The following is a 19,478-nucleotide window of genomic DNA, read 5'->3' on the forward strand; positions in this document are numbered from 1 at the left end:
CCCCATATGGTCTATGCTTCTCTCAGATCACAGCTATTTAATAAAGTCATGTATCCCCCATAATATTCTTCTCACACAAGAACAGCAAAGCTGCTGGCTCCCGATGCAGATTTAGAGATGAAACAATTTTTAACGAGGTGATTTGTTGGCAATTTACTTATTGGGGTCACCTTTTTTCCTCACTGGTAGCCCAAGGCAAGTTACATTCAGGTCCACCACATCTATTTCCCTGCCCCTAGTGGGCTTGCAATCTGTTTGGACCCGAGGCAGTCAAAGGTTACGATTCAGAATGACATGGTGACAGAATCTGTCCCCATGGATAACGTGTGTCATTCTTTCGTGTCTATCTCAACTTCAGTCCTTATTCTTCAATGCAAGGCTTGACGGTCAGTGGCTGGGCCCATTCGTACTCTGATTTGTCCCTCCTTAAAGAATGGCACAAGGATGGTACCCAGGGCCGCCATCAGAAATTTCTGGGCCCCTTACTGAGCAATCCTATTGGGCCCCCCACGCACCCCTTCCCCCCCCCCCCGCCCCCCCCTTCTTCCATGAGCTGAATACACACATACTTTTCTCTGTCGCCGCACTCTTTGACCAAAAGATTTGTAAGCCTGCAGCCACGTCAAGGTAGACTCTTTCAGCAGGGCCCTAACCTAACCTAAACTAATCTATACCTATCTATTCTAAACTAACATATGTCTAATACTGAACTAATAACAAACATCTGCATAATAAATAACTAATAAATAATAGTGCTAGTAGCTATAATTCACTTTTGAATGTCAAATCTCAGTTAAGGATTTCTTTTGAGCTTTGTAGGCCAGAAGTAGATCACAATTGCACAATATTTTTTGTAACAAGTATTAAATGTGTTTTTATAAATACTGTAAGCTTAATAAATATATCAGAAAAAACTACACATCTGAGCGCATATCTGAACATACACATCTGTGTGATCCCATCCTCCTCTGCTTGCCTATAGCTGCATCATGCATGTTAAAAATTTACGATATGTTGATATGTGCACCTTCCTTCCTTCCCATCCATCCTCCTCAGCCTGTCCTTATACATCCACAGCTGCATGTTAATGATGATGTATATGTTATGATGATAAATAAGTGCATATGAGCACATCATTAACATGCAGCTATGGATGAATATAAAAAAGAAACAATATTCTGTACAATTGTCAATTTATAAATCAGCGTCTTCTCCCCATTCTCTCTTCCCCATTTCCCTTCAGCGTCCTCAGCCCACTCTCTCTCCACTTTCCTTCAGCGCACGCACATAAAAACAAGCAAGTAATTTATATCATTTTCATTCTATTCATTCATAGAAATTAAAGTCTAAATAATGCCAGTCACATAACAAAACATGATTTTACAAAAATAATTCCCTGCACAGTCAAGCCTGCAAGGATTACTAGATGTCTTTCAGCAGCTCCCCTCCCTCCCTCCCCCTTACCTTTGTGGCCAAGTCAAAATGATCTACCAACAATAAAATTTTTAAAACACAAAGCACGCTGTACGCAGAGAAAATGTTAATTATCATTTATTCCGCGGGTTTTCAAAGAGGTCAAGGCAGATGACTTTATGCAATGTCACCTCAGTAACAACTATACAAAAATAGACAAATATTCCCCCTCCCTTTTTACTAAAACGCAATAGCGATTTTTAGCATAGGGAGCTGAACTGAATGCCCCACGCTGCTCTCAACGCTCATAGGTTCCCTGCGCTAAAAAACGCTATTGCGGTTTAGTAAAAGGGGGCCATAGTGCAAAATATAGACAGCATATATAAATTCTCAAAGCAGACACATTTTGATCACTAAATTGAAAATAAAATCATTTTTCCTACCTTTGGTAATTTCATCAGTCTCTGGTTGCACTTTATTCTTCTGACTGTGCATCCAATATTTCTTCCCTTCTTTCAGCCTCCTGTATGCTTCCTCTCCTCCAGACCTCATTCCCTCCCCAAACTTTTTCTTTGTTTCACCCTGCCCCTTCTTTCTTTTTCTCTCTCTCCATACCCCCTTTCTTTCTGTATGTCTGTCTTTCTCTCTCTCTCTCTGTGCCCCATTTTTCTTTGTTTCACCCTGCCCCCTTTCTTTCTTTCTGGCTTCCTGTCCCCTTTCTTTCTTTTCCCTGCACTCCCCTATGCCACCACCATTGGGAAAATGCTGCCACCACCACTGGGGAATAGGCTGCCACTGCCGCCATCGGGAACAGGCCGGCGCCGAGTTCGCCCTGCTTCTCTTCCCAGCGGGGCTGACCAACTCTCGCCACCCGACGTCAATTCTAACGTTGGAGAGGACGTTCTAGGCCAGCCAGGCAGCGATTGGCTGGCCCAGAACATACTCTCCGACGTCAGAATTGACGCGAGTGGCGAGAGTTGGTCGGCCCCACAGGGAAAAGCAGGGAGAACGTGGCGCCGGCCTGTTCCCAATGGCAGCGGTGGCACTCAAGTGGCTAAAGAGCCGCAGTTTGCCGGCCTAAGGAGAACAGCTGTGCACCCTCTTGGGATGTAAACCCGGCGCGGGGCGGACCACCCCTCCCCCACCTTGGTATGCCACTATCTGTACCTCACTCCCTCCCTATGACCAAAAATTCTCCTTTCTTCTATTCCCCGTGTACACAACCATCTCTTTCCTTCCCTTCCTCTTTCCCAAGTCCATGCCTTCTGTGTCCAAAAACACATTCCCTCCCCCACCTCAGCATCTCTTTTCCTCCCTTCCTCTCTCCCAAGTCCATGCCTTCTGTGTCCAAAAACCCATTCCCTCCCCCACCTCAGCATCTCTTTCCCTCCCTTCCTCTCTCCCAAGTCCATGCCTTCTGTGTCCAAAAACCCATTCCCTCCCCCACCTCAGCATCTCTTTCCCTCCCTTCCTCTCTCCCAAGTTCATGCCTTGTGTCCAAAATGCACTCCCTCCCCCCTTTTGTGTTCCGCGTTTGCCTCCCAGCCCATCTTTGCAACTTTCTCAGCAAAACGGAGCTCGAGCCGAGAGGCTTGTTTCCTGCCTGTCCTGCCGCGCACAAATAGCCGACCGGAAGTATTCTCCGACGTCAGCGCTGACGTCGGAGGGCAGGCTTTGCTTAAGCCCTCCCTCCGACGTCAGCGCTGACATTGGGGAACACTTCCAATCGGCTAAATGTGAGCGGCAGGGCAGGTAGGAACAGAAGATGAGCCTCGTGGCTCGAGATGTATTGAACTCCGAAGGTGCCCCGTCCAGCTCTCTCCTGTGCATCTGGGGCGGACCGCCCCCTCCCTAGACTGTGGCCTAGGACCCTGGGGAAGCCCGGGCCCCCTGTCAGCTCCGGGCCCCTGAATGCAGGACTGGTAGTACTGCCCTGATGGCGGCCCTGATGGTACCAAAGAGTAGCAACATTCCAGAGTTGAGATTGTGATGTCATAATGTCTCATTCCACCAATGCCTAACAGCCAAACTCACCAGTGATGTCACAATGGTTTGATTGTCCTATACTTGGCTCAGATGCAAACATAAAAATTGCTGTACTGGGACAGAACGAAGATCCATCAAGCCCAGTATCCTGTTTCCAACAGTGGCCAACCTCAGTCCTTCTACACCAGCATTCTTCAATGCAAGGCTTGAAGGTCAGTGGCTGGGCCCATTCAGACTCTGATTCTTCCCTCTCTCCTTAAAGAACGGCATGGGGATGGTTTCCCATGGGGACGGTAACAAATTCTGTCACTGTGTCATTGTCTTAACTAAGATCACAAGAAGAAACAGTAGAATTTGAACCAGGCTTCCTTGGTACTCTAATCGGTACATCTCAACCCAGTCCGTAGGGCACACCCAGGCAGTCAGGTTTTCTGGATATCCACCATGCAGATACAAGACACAGATCTACACACAGCAAGCTGGTTGTGCATGCAAATCTCACATATGATTATGCATGGTGGATATCCTGAAAACCTGACTGACCAGGCGTGCCAAAGGACTGGGACGCGAACCAGCGTTCTCAGAAAAATCGCTTACGAGTTTTGGTTAAACAGGGGGATCTATGATTTCATGCAAGACTGTATGCAAAATCTCTATAATTTGGTCCAGCTGCTTGTGCGCTTTTTCTTATTGAACTGTGTAATTAGTTCCCTGATGAAATCTGCCAATCAGTGGAGTGAGTCACTGTTTACAAAACATTAGACTAGGAATCTGTCCATAAACTCATCTCTTCTCTTTCTTTTCTTAAATAGCCTTTCAGAGTGGCCCTTCTGTTTTGGAATAAGAGTGTCTAAGAGCTACGGAGGCTTTTCCCACAGGTTTCGTTTACATTTCAGGTAGGCAGTGCTTTTCCAAGTCTTAACACCTGTTGCAAAGGCAGCTCTGAAACACCCCAAAGGGCAGCTGTCCACTGCAGAGTTAAAAAAACAGCCCCAGCGGACTCGCACAGCCCCACCCCAGCTCTGCTCATCTTCTCTTGCTTTCCACATAACCAGAGAAGCCAAGTCACCCAGTTCCAGGCTGGAGATCTTGGGACAGCCCTGGATTTATGACCATCCCATCCTGATGCATTATGGGACTTGTTCCATTCATTTCAATGGGCAGGATCTAGCATGAAAAATCCCACAACGCTGTGTGATATTGTTCATCGATTGTTTTTGAGAGCTTCAGAGCAGTTTACATGAGCTCCCATAAGGTGCTACAATACAGAGCTTCTGTAGTGTTGTTATAAAACATTTACATATCTTTTACGATTAGTCTTTTACAGTAATTACTTACTAAATCTTTCACCCTATATAAACACTTGAGTTCAAAACCGCAACTGGGTAAAAATCTCCAGCTTGGAACTGGGCATCTCTGCACGACCACTATGACTGTCCTATTGTAGATGCACTGGACCTCACCCAGAGGAGGGGGCACCCAACACATGCTCCCACCCAGCTATACCTGCAGAAGGGGGCACACGATATGCACTCTTAGACCTAGCCACAGTTTTATCGTCCTGCTTTCCTTATTCTTTGTTTAATTGTAATGGGGTGATAAAAGGGATGGAACTCCTCTCGTACGATGAAAGGTTAGGGCTCTTCAGTTTGGAAAAGAGACGGCTGAGGGGAAATATGATTAAAGTCTACAAAATCCTGAGTGGAGTAGAATGGGTACAAGTGGATCGATTTTTCACTCCATCAAACATTACAAAGACTAGGGGCACTCGATGAAGTTACAGGGAAATAATTTTAAAACCAATGGGAGGAATTTTTTTTTCACTCAGAGAATAGTTAAGCTCTGGAACGTGTTGCCAGAGGATGTGGTAAGAGCAGATAGCGTAGCTGGTTTTAAGAAAAGTTTGGACAAATTCTTGGAGGAAAAGTCCATAGTCTGTTATTAAGACATGGGGGAAGCCACTGCTTGCTCTGGATTGGTAGCATGGAATGTTGCTACTCTTTGGGATTCTAGAATCTTGTTACTCTCTGGGATTCCGGAATCTTGCTGTTCTTTGAGATTCTGTATGGAATGTTGCTACTCTTTGGGATTCTAGAATCTTGTTACTCTCTGGGATTCTAGAATGTTGCTGCTCTTTGGGATTCTAGAATCTTGTTACTCTCTGGGATTCCGGAATCTTGTTATTCTTTGAGATTCTGAATGGAATGTTGCTACTCCTTGGGTTTTGGCCAGGTACAAAGAACCTGGATTGGCCACCGTGAGAATGAGCTACTGGGTTTGAAGGACTATTGGTCTGACCCAGTAAGGCTGTTCTTATGTTTTTAATGCTGTGTAAACCTTTGACATAATACTGTTTCCATGTATGGGGAGCAATGCACTTAAGAAACTTTTTCAGTCTAATTGCATCTGCATTTGTATGCATAAGGCCACTGGTGCACTCAGGCTTAAGCTCAGCCACATGTGTTCTTCTCCCAAATGGTCAATTACTTATACAGTGAGACAGCTGGGCTTCCTGTCCCTGGGGGCTGATGCTCAAAAGTTAATGCCAGTGTTAAAGGCAGTTAGCGTAGCACTAGTGCACACTTTGTGTGTTCAATGCTCTAAGCAGTGGTTCTTAAACCCGTCCTGGGGGGCCTCCAGCCAGTCGGGTTTCAAGATATCCCTCATGAATATGCGTGAGGCAGATTTGCAGGCCTGTCACCTCTATTATATGAAAATCTGCCTCATGCATATTCATGAGGGATATCTTGAAACCTGACTTGGCTGGAGGTCCCTAAGGACAGGTTTGCTCTAATGGTTTCACCCTGCAAAAGTGCTTGGGGGAAAAAAAAGCTTCTCAGGCATGTTTAGCACCAGAAAATTTACGGCAGCTCTGAGGAAGCATTAGAAGAAATGGTTAAGTGATGTCTTAAAGCAGTGGTCTCAAACACGTGGCCCGGGGGCCACATGCGGCCCGCCAGGTCCTATTTTGAGGCCCTCAGTATGTTTATCCTAATCACAAAAGTAAACTAAAACAGTTTCTTGATCATCTGTCTCTTTAGCTATAAATGACAATATTATTATTAAGACTTAGCCAAAAGGAAAGATTTATAAACGATAAAGAGTTTTACCTCATTTCTTTAATAAGACATTAACTCTTTTTTTCTGAGGCCCTCCAAGTTCCTACAAATCCAAAAGGTGGTCCTGCAAAGGGTTTGAGTTTGAGGCCACTGTCTTAAAGGAACCCTTCTCTCATTCAAGCTGACCGCCCTGCCCTGGACGGGAGTCAGTACAGAAAAAAAAAGCCTGGTGGTCTAATGGCCCTAGCATCCCCCCGCCCAAAAAAATAGCCCTAGTGGTTTGATGATACAGTGGCCTTCTCCCAGTCACAAATAGCCCCTCCCCCCCAAGCTAGGCTACGCCAGGCCAAGCCCTCAATGACTGTGGTCTGGTGGTTTCCTAGCTCACCCACCTCTCCCCCAGACATTTAGTTAGAAGTAGGAGCAATGCCCACTTGCTCCAGCTTCTCAAGGGTGCCATTATCAAAATGGCAGCACCCCGCCCAGCGACCATATAAGGGAGAAAATATGGTAATTAGGTTTCAACTAAAAGTATAAAGTTATGGGGGGTGGGGAGGTGGGCTGGGTTACCACTAGGCAGCCGATGGACTACCATGCTATTTGCCCCCAAACCACCAGGCGCTTGAGATCTCTAAATAAACAACTGCTCATAATACCATCGTATAAAGAAATAGTCTGAGATGTAAACAGTCCTAAATATTGGAATTTATTGCCACTGTCATTAAAAAAAAATGCAACCTCAGTTGATAAGTTTAAAGAAATCTAAAGACTTATCTTTTTTCTGATGCCTATTTTCGGGTATTGCTGGGGGGGAGGGGGATCTTCAAAGACAAAGGAAAGAATATTATTCATGTTAATGTGTTGTATTGTTTGTAATAAGTGTTGATTTATAACTTGTACATTGTGTATTGTGAATACGTCTTAGCCGCCTTGAAGGTTTTCCTGGGGGGAGGGGGGATAGAAAATTTTAAATAAACTTGGAAACTTGGGAAGGGGCTTTCTGGAGCGCACACTTTTTTGATGTCAACTTTCCTGTTCCAGGCGCGGACAGGAACGTTAGCACAGAGTTCTGAGCGGCAAATGACCGCCTGCAGTTTTAACGCAGTGTGAATTTGCAGGGTCATTAATGAGTCGCCACGCCAAAGTCTCTTTACGAAGTTTACTAGGCCCTCAAACTTGGAACTCATTGCCGATACATGCAAGAGAGGAACCCAACCTTGACAGATTTAATGGAAAACTTTTCAAGGACGCATTCGATACATAAAAGCAACGAGACCATTCGTTTTAGAGATGACCTACCCTGGGGGTCTTGCTGGGTCAGACCAATGGTCCATCGTGCCCAGCAGTCCGCTCCCGCTAAATCGGCTAGTGCACCCCTAGTGTTTTTTTCCTTTTATGTTTCTTTTCCATACTGGAAGTTCTTCCCATTATCCTAATGTTTCCTGTCATAAACCATCTGTCCATTGTTAAGTCTTCTGTCCCCCTTAACATATTGTTCCATCATAGACTATTTAATTGTGTACATCACTTTGAAATTTTTTGATAATGCGATTATATCAAACTTGAAACTTCATAGCAATCGCTGAGCATCAGCCCCCTGGACTGCTAGATATACAGGGGCCCAAACTACTTTTCTTAGACCTGGATAGAAGATACTTGAAGAGAAGCAAAATGATGTCCTGCCAGGTCAGTGACCCCTTCTCCCTCCCATCACAGCTCATATGGAAGGTAGGGGCTTCCACTGGTCCTGAGCTGATACCTTTTTAAGAAAATTACTGCTGGAGAAGAAATGTCCAAGAGCCTAATGCAGATTTCCTGCTGAATTACTCTTGTGGTTTTCTATTTGAAAGGAAGCATTACAATATTCTTCAAAGCAAACCACGCAGCCTCATCTGCTGGCAATCTACATAGCAAGACAGCCTAGTTATGGAGGACAGAAGAAAACAGCGCATTCCCGGCAGTCTGTCTCCAGCAGTGGCTAATCCAGGTCACGAGTAGTCAGCAGAGTTCTAAAGTGCAGGCCTATTTCTTGGAACTCACATCCTGAGACAAGTTGAGTTTTCCCAAGTCTTTATGGCTAAAAGCAATTAGCTTAGCAGGGTTAAAAAAAAAAAAAAGTTCATAAATCATTATTGCAATTGACTTGGGAAAATCCACTGCTTATTTCTAGGCTTAGCACCATTAAATCTGTTTTATTGTGACCTGGGTTGGCCACTGTTGGAAACAGAATGCTGGGCTTGATGGACCTTTGGTTTATCCCAGCATAGCAATACATAGGTTCTTATGACGGCAGATAAAGGCCAAATGGCCCATCCATAGCATCCACTATCTCCTCCTCTCCCTATTGGCTAAGGCTTTTAATATCTGCATCTCATCTTCCTATAGGCTAAGGCTCTTTACAGCTGCATTGTGAGGTCATAGAGTTTTATGGTTAGACACATAAAACATGATGGCAGATAAAGGCCAAATGGCCCATCCACAGCATCCACTATCTCCTCCTCTCCCTATTGGCTAAAGCTCTTAACATTTGCATCTCCTTTCCCTCTTGGCTAAGGCTTTTACACCTGCATTGTGAGGTCACAGAGCTTTATGGTTATAGAAACATAGAAACATAATGGCAGATAAAGGCCAAATGGCCCATCGCAGCATCCACTATGTCCTCCTATCCCTATTGGCTAAGGCTCTTAACATTTGCATCTCATCTTCCTATAGGCTAGGGCTCTTTACACCTGCATTGTGAGGTCATAGAAACCTGATTGCAGATAAAGGCCAAATGACCCATCCTCAGCATCCACTATCTCCTCCTCTCCCTATTGGCTAAGGCTCTTAACATTTGCATCTCCTCTTCCTATTGGCTAAGGCTCTTAACATTTACATCTCCTCTTCTTATAGGCTAAGGCTCTTTACACCTGCATTGTGAGGTCACAGAGCTTTATGTCCAAATCACTTTTATTCTCCTGGAGGGAATGTTTGATATAAAAAGGCTTTAAATAATTGACATCAGTATGAGCCCTTCGGATTGAACACGAGGGATTATTGGCTTAGATTTGATTGTTCCTTTTACCAACAATTTCAAGGAGTTGCTACGGGCACCACAGCGGCCCCTAGCATTGCCAACTTATTTATGTCTCAATTTGAAGAATATTTTGTATATACCAACACTCAATTTCAACATGTTCTGGGATGGATGCACTTTATAGATATTTGCTTTATTTGGATCAATTCTGATGAAGATCTTCAAGCTTTCCTAAACTGTTTAAATTCACTTACGAGCTATTTACATTTTATAGTGACTAGCCACAAATATTACATTTTTGGACACTAGTGTTATTTTATAAAAATGGGAAGTTATCTACTAAAGGTACATCATAAAATTTGTCCTTTTCTAGCTGCCATCCTAGACGACTGAAGGCGGCCATCCCCATTGGACAATTTCTATGGGCCAGACGCATATGCACTTCAGATGAAGAATTTAAGAAAGAAGCTAAAATTTTAATGAACAGATTCTTAGTCATTCACAAATCTTATTTAAGAGCATGGCATGCTAACTGGAATTTGATGCTGGCGGGCAGCAACAAGGAAGCTTCTTCCAATCAAATTTGTGCGTTTTCTCATTCTACTAAGTCTTGTGCCATAGCTGCCGGCATCAGATCCCACTGGCACGTATTTCAACTTCACCAAGCATTTCATGAAAACCCATGCATTGCCTTCACCCGGGGGAAAAATCTTTCGGAATATCTAGTTTTCTCAGATTTCCAAGTGAAACCTCAGTACCAAAAAGGCACAGGATATCATTCCCCCTGCGGCAAATGCTCAGTGTGTAATATGTCTCTCTCAGGTAACAAATGGGTTCATCCCATTACTAAGAAAGAGCATTAGCTCAGATCTAATACTACCTGTGACTCTAAGTTTGTGGTTTATGAAATTTCCTGCCCCCGTGGATTAATATATGTGGGATGCACCACTCGCAGTATCAGGACTAGACTAATTGAACACAAGGAAACTGGCTGCTCCTATGGTGTCCCACAATGATACTTACCAACATTGCTGGTCACCAATGAGTTACTGACTGAGCCAATAATCCCTCGTGTTCAATCTGAAGGGCTCATACTGATGTCCATTATTTGAACCCTTTTTAATACCAAACATTCCCTCCAGGAGAATAAAAGTGTTAGCCAATTCTGATTTGGATTATAGCTCGGACAATATTGGCAGCAGCAGTGTCCAAAGGGTTTTATTATTTGAGCTGCTTATAGAAACATTGTTAAATAAATAAATATTTATATTTATTTAAATTTAAATAAATTTATATTTATATAAATAAAATATATAAATTTATAAAATATATAAATATATATAAAATATATTTATATATATAAATATATATAAATATATATATTTATAAAATATATAAATATATATATTTTTTCAATTTTGATAATAACTTAAATAACTATATTCATATCACAATTTAAAAGAATTGATTATTAATTTAAATAGTGCTCAGACACACAACACCAGTTGCCATCAGACCATCATGGCACTATTAATGTCTGTTCCACCAATAACAATCCAACATCCATTTACTATAAAATAAACTTATCTTTGTGGTGGTTACTGCTTCTCCGATGGTCATTTAATAAGCAGCTGGTGTCATAAAGTGCTTGTGCAAATACTCAGAAATAATAACTTCTGGAAGCCAAAAATTACAAATATCTTCCCTTCTACTCGAGTTTCGCCTTGTGCTTCCTCAGGAAGGGATTATCTATCAAAAAACATATAATATAATATAATATAACATCTCACTACTAAAACATTAACACTAATGCTGTTTATAAAATATATCAATACATAATACAAATTTCCATAAATTACCTAAAACAGCCTCCAAAGAAGGCCCCATCCGACCTGCTCCATCAGAACAGGTACTAGCTGACATCAAGACCTTATAAACAGCATTAGTGTTAATGTTTTTGTAGTGAGATGTTATGTTATATTATATTATATTATATGTTTTTTGATAGATAATCGCTTCTTGAGGAAACACAAGGCGAAACTCGAGTAGAAGGGAAGATATTTGTAATTTTTGGCTTCCAGAAGTTATTATTTATTAGTTCAAGCACTAAATGACACCAGCTGCTTATTAAATGACCATCGGAGAAGCAGTAACCACCACAAAGATAAGTTTATTTTATAGTAAATGGATGTTGGATTGTTATATGGTGGTACAGACATTCATAGTGCCATGATGGTCTGATGGCAACTGGTGTTGTGTGTCTGAGCACTATTTAAATTAATAATCAATTATTTTAAATTGTGATATGAATATTGTCATTATAGAACATTGTAATATGATGGCAGATAAAGGCCAAATGGCCCACCCAGTCTGCCCATCCGCAGCATCCATTATCTCCTCCTCTCCCTAAGAGATCCCATGTGTCTATCCCACACTTTCTTGACCTCAGTCTTCATTTCACTACCTGCACTGGGAGACCGTTCCACACATCTACCACCCTTTCTGTAAAAATGTATTTCCTTAGATTACTCCAGAGCCTATTACCAGGGCAGGATTAATTCGTCGAGGGCCCCAAGGCACACAAGTACACTGGGCCCCCTGCCCCGCCATGCGCCCAGGCGGAAACAGGAAGCAGCATCGCTTGCAAAATTACAGTTCCCGTTGCCTTTCTTACCTGCGTTGCTTGCTTGTCTTACTTTCCGTCAATGGGGGGGGGGGCGCGTTGCCGATCAGGGGGGGGGGGGCCCGCGTTGCTGATCGATGCTGGAGGGGCCCATCGCCGTTTGGAAAAAAACAATGTTGATGCTCTCCTTCATCGGGCCCCCCTGACCATTTCGGGCCCTAGGCATGTGCCTACTTGGCCTATTGGTTAATTCTGCCCTGCCTATCACCTCTTAACTTCATCCTATGCCCTCTCGTTCCAGAGTTTCCTTTCAAACGAAAGAGACTTGACTCATGTGCATTTACGCCACGTATTTCTCCGAGATTCTTGAAATACTTACTGCCTTTCTATATTACAGGCAGGCTCTCTCTCTGTTCCTAGTAGACTCACAATCTGAGTTTTTATACCTCTGTCATAAGGGGCTGCAGTGGGACTCTCTGGATCCAGCTCCATCCTTAAGTTGAAACAAAAGCAGATCCAGAGAGGTTATCCTGATCCTCCATATTTTAGGTTTAAGGGCAAATGTTGCACCCCCAGCTTGGCTACGTCTTGGAGTAGCCAAATCAAGTTTCAAGTTTTATTAATTTTAATATACCGACCATCGACGTGCATATAGCTGGTTTACGATGCTAAAAAAATTAAAGGTTAAAAAAAATATATATAATAATTATAAGTGGGGGAAGAGTGAACATTAAAAGACAATTTACAAATCCAAACTTGGACTTGAGGGGAAAGCGGGGAAGGGGGAGTCGATAAATCCATCATTAAAAACAAAGTAAAAGAACTGAGTCAGGTCCACAGAATTAGAATGGGATGCAGAGAATCCGGTTTTTACATAGCTGCCCCCCTCTCCCCCCCCCCGCTGCCCCCCTTCCCCCCAGCTGCCCCCCCTCTCCCCCCTAGCTGCCCCCTTCCCCCCAGCTGCCCCCCTCTCCCCCCAGCTGCCCCCCCTCTCCCCCCTAGCTGCCCCCCTTCCCCCCTAGCTTCCCCCTCTCCCCCCTAGCTTCCCCCCTTCCCCCAGCTGCCCCCTCTCCCCCCCCCCCCCGCCATCAGCCTTAGCCACCCGGCTTCCAATACAGTCTCAGCTAAATCAAGATCAGTTTCAGCAGCCGGTGGTTTTCCGGATGGCCCCAGAGTCCTTTTTTTAAAAGCTGGTGTGCTAAATCTCGCGTGGCATAATTACAGCCCTTGGATCTCCTTTTTGAGTTTGATCCCAAAGCCCCCGGGACTAAGCGTGGGAACTTTGCTTTCTTCTGGGGTGGGGGCGAGGGTAGATCCGAGACCCTGGACCTCGCCCATTATGCAGCTTAGGCACCCGGAGACCCTCCTTTGCCCACCCCAGCGGGCTACCGATTTCCTCGCCAATCGGGCCTTTGCACAAAGGCCACGGGAGTTTCCGCCGAGCCAACCCTGCGCCCTCGCCAGTCCCGGACCACTGACCTGCTGGTAGCTCGTCCGGCCGGGCTGGAAGGTGCTGTCCACGGGCCGGAGGGCGAAGTCCAGATGGGGCAGAGAGTGCAACCAGTAAATCCACCAGGGAGCGACATAATCCACCCTGGCCGGGGCCATGGCTCGCCGCCCCGGGCAGCGATCCCACTGCAGCGGTAGTAGGAGCCACGGGAGCTGGGGAGAGCCGGGGGGCGGAGCCGCGTGGGGATGCCTCCCACTGGGGGCGGGGTCTATCAGTGACCACGCCTCCCCCACCGTCAAGGTCCACCGAGCTGGGCATCGTGTCAGATCACTTGGACTTTAGATATGAGATTTATTTGCATGCGCTGCTTCCATTGTATGCAAATAGATTTTCATGCATATTCATGTGGGAAATCCTGACCTGAGGCAGGAGTGGCATTGGGAAGGGATTCGAGCCCATCACCTCAGGGTGCTGAGTCAGCAGCTCTACCATTAGGCCACGCCTCCTCCACCCCCCCTCCTGAGCTCAGGGACTCACTCTGTGAAAAGTTCTCAAAGATGGGGGTTTCCATGGACGGTTTCCATGGATGGTCCAGCGCTTTCCCACTTTTCTCATGCCATCTGAAAAATATGAAACCAAAAAAGTGGAAAATAGTCCTCGATGGATACTACCCCAACTTGGCAGCCGGCATTTCACGGCCCACCCGGAACTGTGGCACGCAGTTTGCCATACACTGGTTCAGTGGTATAGCAAGGCCGCCCCCAGTCACGCGTGCCCACCCCCTCCCCGTACCTTTTTATCTTTGGTGTGAACAGCCACAAACTTACAGCCCGCGTCGGCTTCAGCGCTCTCTCCGATGCCACGTCCTAGGCGCGGGTCCCAGAAGTGAGAGCGCAAAAGTGGCACGAGCAGCCTATTTGTGGTTCCTCGCGCCACAGTTTAAAAGGCATGGGGGAAGGGAAGGGGCACAAGCGTGGCAGGGTGAGGAGTGGGAAGGGGGGCCAGAGAGCAGGAGGAGTGCCGGCACCTTGCGGTAGGTCTCCCCCCCACTCCCTCTTACTATGCCACTGCACTAGTTTACACCATGTGCCAGTTGGTGTAATGTGCCTAAAATTAGGTGCAGTTTCCAGTGCCACGCACTATTTTGTAAACGGCATCTAACTTTGAACATTTATAGAATAGCAGTAAGTGCTATTTTTTCAACTGTTTTTTTTTTTTTGGGGGGGGGGCACCTTTTATAGAACTAGTTCTTACTGAGCAAAATCACTTGTGCAGGTTACAGAATACCTATGTGTACAGCATAAGCTAATTGACAAATTAGCAGCTAAATGGCAATGATAATTAGAGTAATTGATGCTAATTTGAAGTTACTTGTGTAACTACACTTCATTGGTATTTTGTCATCTTACCATGAAAATTCCATAGGTACATTAGATAGGGCTAGATTCACTAAGCCCACCGATCAAATTCCGACTACTTAGCAACCCCTTTGCAACCCAATTCACTAACCTCTATCCCAATCATCCTCCGATTTGCGCATGCAAATGAGTGGAAACGGTGTTCAAATGTAGGCAGGCAGAGATTCACCCCCAAAAAATGAGGGACACTGACTGGGCTGACCAATCCAAATATAAGCAACTGCTGAGGACCTGTTGCTCAGGTCCTTTCCGACTGCCCTGTCTTCTGCCGCCCTGCTCTCTGCCCCATCTGCTTGGGCCCCAAGTTCCTGCTCTCTTCCCCTATATCAAGCTTTGTTCATGTATTTCAACCAGTTACCAACCTATAGAAAGGCATCTGTTGATAAGGATAGAGAAGACATTGGTATTGACTCTCTAGAAGGGTCTTATTTAAGAAGACCCTGTATACTCATTATGGGAATAGACCCCAGGAGAAAAGGCAACCAGTGGCCTCTACACAGTACAGGAAGGTGCAACAGGACAGCAAGAATGCAGTCCTTTAAGTTTCCACCCCAACATATATTTTGCTGGGCAGACGTTTGCGGGTCTTTTTCTGCCATCAACCACTGTTATTAGGTAGGCAGTCCCATGCTCATTCATTGTGCCACAGAGCATCAAAGTCCTTCTCTATATTATTCTATATAAAACACCATTGAAATACTAGACACAATTCGCCCTTCAGGCTCCAACCAGGACTCCTATCTGCCACATCTCCTAATGGCGGTGAAAGATGCCTTTGTAGACTCTATCCTTCTTCTCATCAACACCTCACTATAAACAGACATAGCACCCTCAAACTGGAAGTCGGTGGTTATCAGACCAATCTTGAAAAAACCATCACTCGACCCTAATGTGCCCGTCAACTTTAGACCTGTCTCCAACCTACCTTTCGTCTCTAAGATCCTGGAGAAAACAGTGTTAAGCCAATTACTCTCCTTCCTCGATGAACAAGAAGCCCTATCCGCCTTCCAATCACGATTCAGGAAATTCCACAGTACTGAAACTGTCCTATCAATGACTGCTGGAAACTCATGGACAAGGGTAATGATGTCCTTTTGGTGCTTCTGGATCTCAACACAGTGTTCGACACTATTGACCATTCTCACCTCATTGAACAGCTCTCTGAAATTGGAATCCGAGACATTGCGCTGCAATGGTTCTCCTCGTTCCTGGAAAACAGATCTCAAAGTGTTCTGCTCAATGACATGCTATCAAAACCGAAGCTGATCAAATATGGTGTTGCACGGGGGGGGCTCTACTATCCCCCCTATTATTCAATCTCTATGTCTATGCTCTAGACATAGCCCGCAAATATCAAACACAGATTCACTCCTTCACGGATGACATCCAACTGTACCGACCGCTAGAAGCCCGAGATGCCCAGATTGAGAAACACCTAAACTGCCTTTTGGAAATCATAAACTGGATGTCTGTCAATAAACTTCAACTAAATGCCTCCAAGACGGAACTCCTTTGGATACACAAAGAATGCTGCAACTGTGCCTGTCCCAAAATGTGCTGGAACTCAACTACTCTAACTGCAAAAGACAAAACACACAGCCTAGCAATACTCCTTGACTTCAACCTGTCGCTCTCCGACCATATCTCTCAGGTGGTATCTTCCTCATTTTACTACCTGCGACAACTCCAAAAAATAAGAAACTACTTTTGAGAATCTAACATTGCCCAACTACTTTGTCCTAGTACTCTCCCGCATGGATTACTGCAATGCGCTATTCAATGGTCTCATGGTAAAGAATGCACAATGGCTCCAGTGTGTTCAAAAACACGGCAATCAGGATTCTAAAAAACCTCTGTGCCCGTGACCCCATCTCCCAGGCTCTAGCATCTGCTCACTGGCTGCCTGTAGCCAAACGTTGCATCTTCGAGGGCCTAATGCTAGCTTTCAAATTCTTGCAGGACATTGCACCGGGCTATGTGATGGCTAAACTTCCTCCATATGTGCCAAACCGGTCCCTCCGTTCCCAGGATGAAATACACCTCAAAACGCTCCCTGGTCATGCTCTTCAACTATAAACCGCCAAACAACGGTCCTACTCCCACTTCATACCGAGCCGCTGGAATCGACTGCCATCACAGATCAGATCTCTTGAAGGTCTCCTCAACTTCAGAAAAGCAATAAAAACTGACCTCTTCCTCTGACCCCCTGCCCTTAATCCATGGACTACAAATAATTGTATATTTGGTAACTGAACCAGCCTGTGTCACGTAAGGATAACTACACCTAATATGTGCCAACTAGGATGAAAACTTGCATTGCAATCTTGAACTCAAATTATGTATGTTTAACCTGTAACCCGTTCTGCGCTGTTTGGGGATAACGGAATGGAAAATGAATGAATGAATTAATTCAACAGTCCACCGTTAATAGGCTCCCCCCTCCCCAAAGGGGAACAAGAAGTAGCAGCAACTTAACCAGTTCCTGCACACATTCTGTAAGATTAGCAGCACAAGTGACAGAATTTTTGTAATTTACTAACTCCTGTGAAGGAGTTAAAGCTTGATTTTAGTTTTAAAATAACTACACCCATAATTGCAGAGCTTCCCCCCCCCCCAAGAGAACATGTAGTCAGTGCAGTTGTGTGGAGAATAACGCAGAAACCACCATGCCACCAGCTGCAAACCATAACAGGGGGAAGTCTTCTCAATGAACTCTATGTAGCCCCAGCTCACCAGACTGAAGTATTCCCCTGAAATTCGCAGGGGTTCCAATCCAGGAACCTCCACAAATTTTGAAAAACCGTGAATACAGTTAAAAGGCAGGAGAGGGCAGTTGGGGCGCCGGCGGGTGCAAAATCACTCGCGGTATACTCTGACCGCCTCTTCCTGTTAGTAAAGTCAGGCTACACCAATCAGAAGCTGCTCTGACACCCAGCTCCTAATTGCTGTAGCCTGAACTTAGTACAGGAAGAGGCGGTCGGAGAATACCGCGAATTAGTGGGTCTGCAATTCGTGGGGGATCACTGTAGTTCATTCATAAGTACTGCTAGTAATTCAAGGCCAGCCTCCACCTGCATATGCAAATTTACAGAGGTCTCCTGGCAGAATAAACCCGTGGTATGATGGATTTTGAAAGGAACCAGCCATCACCATGTTCTTAAAAGTTCAATTTAATAACTCTCCTTATCATTTCATCAGTAAGCCCCTGCTCTGGATTTCATTAGTTTATTTCTACTTGGGGGATTCATAGATTTTTATATAAATAATTTGTAATAATCCAGTGGTATTTCCCAAACGTAGTTACCATGAAAAGATGCTGCAGTGAACACACCATTAAAGCATTATTAAGTTCTACAGAGCTGTTTCAATTGGATTTGATCATGTGACTGCTGCCATCTAGTGGCCCACACAAGACATTTACAACCTTCGGCTTATTTTAATACCTTTGCTTTCAAGGACTGTAAAGCAGGAATTTATGGCTATATCACCATCTTTACTGGAATATAAATAAAGCAGTTTACAATCAAACTACTCTGAACATGATTAATTAATAGGAAAGCAGGTAATAGAGACATACTAGAAATGGTAAAGAGGTTAGATGACTGAACTGACAAGGATCCTTTTATTTTATTCAGTTTTCTATACTGTTCTCCCAGGGGAGCTCAGAATGGTTTTACATGAATTTATTCAGGTACTCAAGCATTTTTCCCCCGTCTGTCCCAGTGGGCTCATAATCTATCTAATGTACCTGGGGCAGTGGAGGATTATGCGACTTACCCAGGATCACAGAAGCAACGTGGAGTTTGAACCCACAACCTCAGGATGCTGGGGTGTCAGGATTTCCCCAGTGAATATGCACGAGATCTATTTGCTTGCACTGCTTTCACTGTATACAAATAGATCTCATGCATATTCATTAGGGAAATCCTGAAAACCCAACTGGATTGTGACCCTTGAGGGTCTCAATCCAGTCGAGTTTTCAGGATTTCCCTAATGAATAAAGCGTGGCATGAACACAGAGGCTCACTAATTAGAATATAAATGGGCTAAGGAGATTGTTTGGATAGGCTGGAGTGAGCTTCAATGGCAACTCCAGTAGTTGGAAACTAAGGTCAGTACCAGGAAGACTTCAAAGGTCTATGGCCCAGGAATAACAAAGAAAAAAAGACAAGTTTAGTTTAATCATGAAATTGTGAGTACAGAGCAGACTGGATGGCCCATTCAGGTCTTTATCTGCCGTCATTTACTGTGTTACTATATTAAAGGCTTCTTATACCCATTTCACAAAACATACTTTGTGCACCAAGGTTTATATCTGGAAATGTTCCCCAGCCTTAATCTGCCTGCACTTCTTTATGTCCTGATTAGTTCCCTCATTAAGGCAGATTAACTGCAATCTTCACCACTCCCACAAAAATCATTGCACATGATGTAAGGATATCCTTAAATAATGAAATACTTAATGGATTGTGGGCAAGACGACAATGAAACCGATACTATATAAAACATAAAA

At 44.5% G+C, this 19,478-nt stretch overlaps 1 protein-coding gene across 2 annotated transcripts in view; it reads right to left on the reverse strand.

Annotated features, from left to right (window-relative positions):
* Positions 1-13,753, reverse strand: part of TTYH2 (tweety family member 2) — an 85,572-nt gene extending 71,819 nt beyond the window's left edge. For both annotated transcript variants that reach the window (XM_033961921.1, XM_033961920.1), the window contains exon 1: positions 13,577-13,753. In XM_033961921.1, coding sequence (XP_033817812.1) covers positions 13,577-13,705 — 129 coding nt within the window. In that variant the 5' untranslated portion in view covers positions 13,706-13,753. The remainder of the gene's footprint in view (positions 1-13,576) is intronic.
* Between the last annotated feature and the right edge of the window lie 5,725 nt (positions 13,754-19,478).

The sequence above is a fragment of the Geotrypetes seraphini genome, chromosome 10 (genome assembly GCF_902459505.1).
Source record: "Geotrypetes seraphini chromosome 10, aGeoSer1.1, whole genome shotgun sequence".
In the NCBI taxonomy this organism is placed as follows: domain Eukaryota; kingdom Metazoa; phylum Chordata; class Amphibia; order Gymnophiona; family Dermophiidae; genus Geotrypetes; species Geotrypetes seraphini.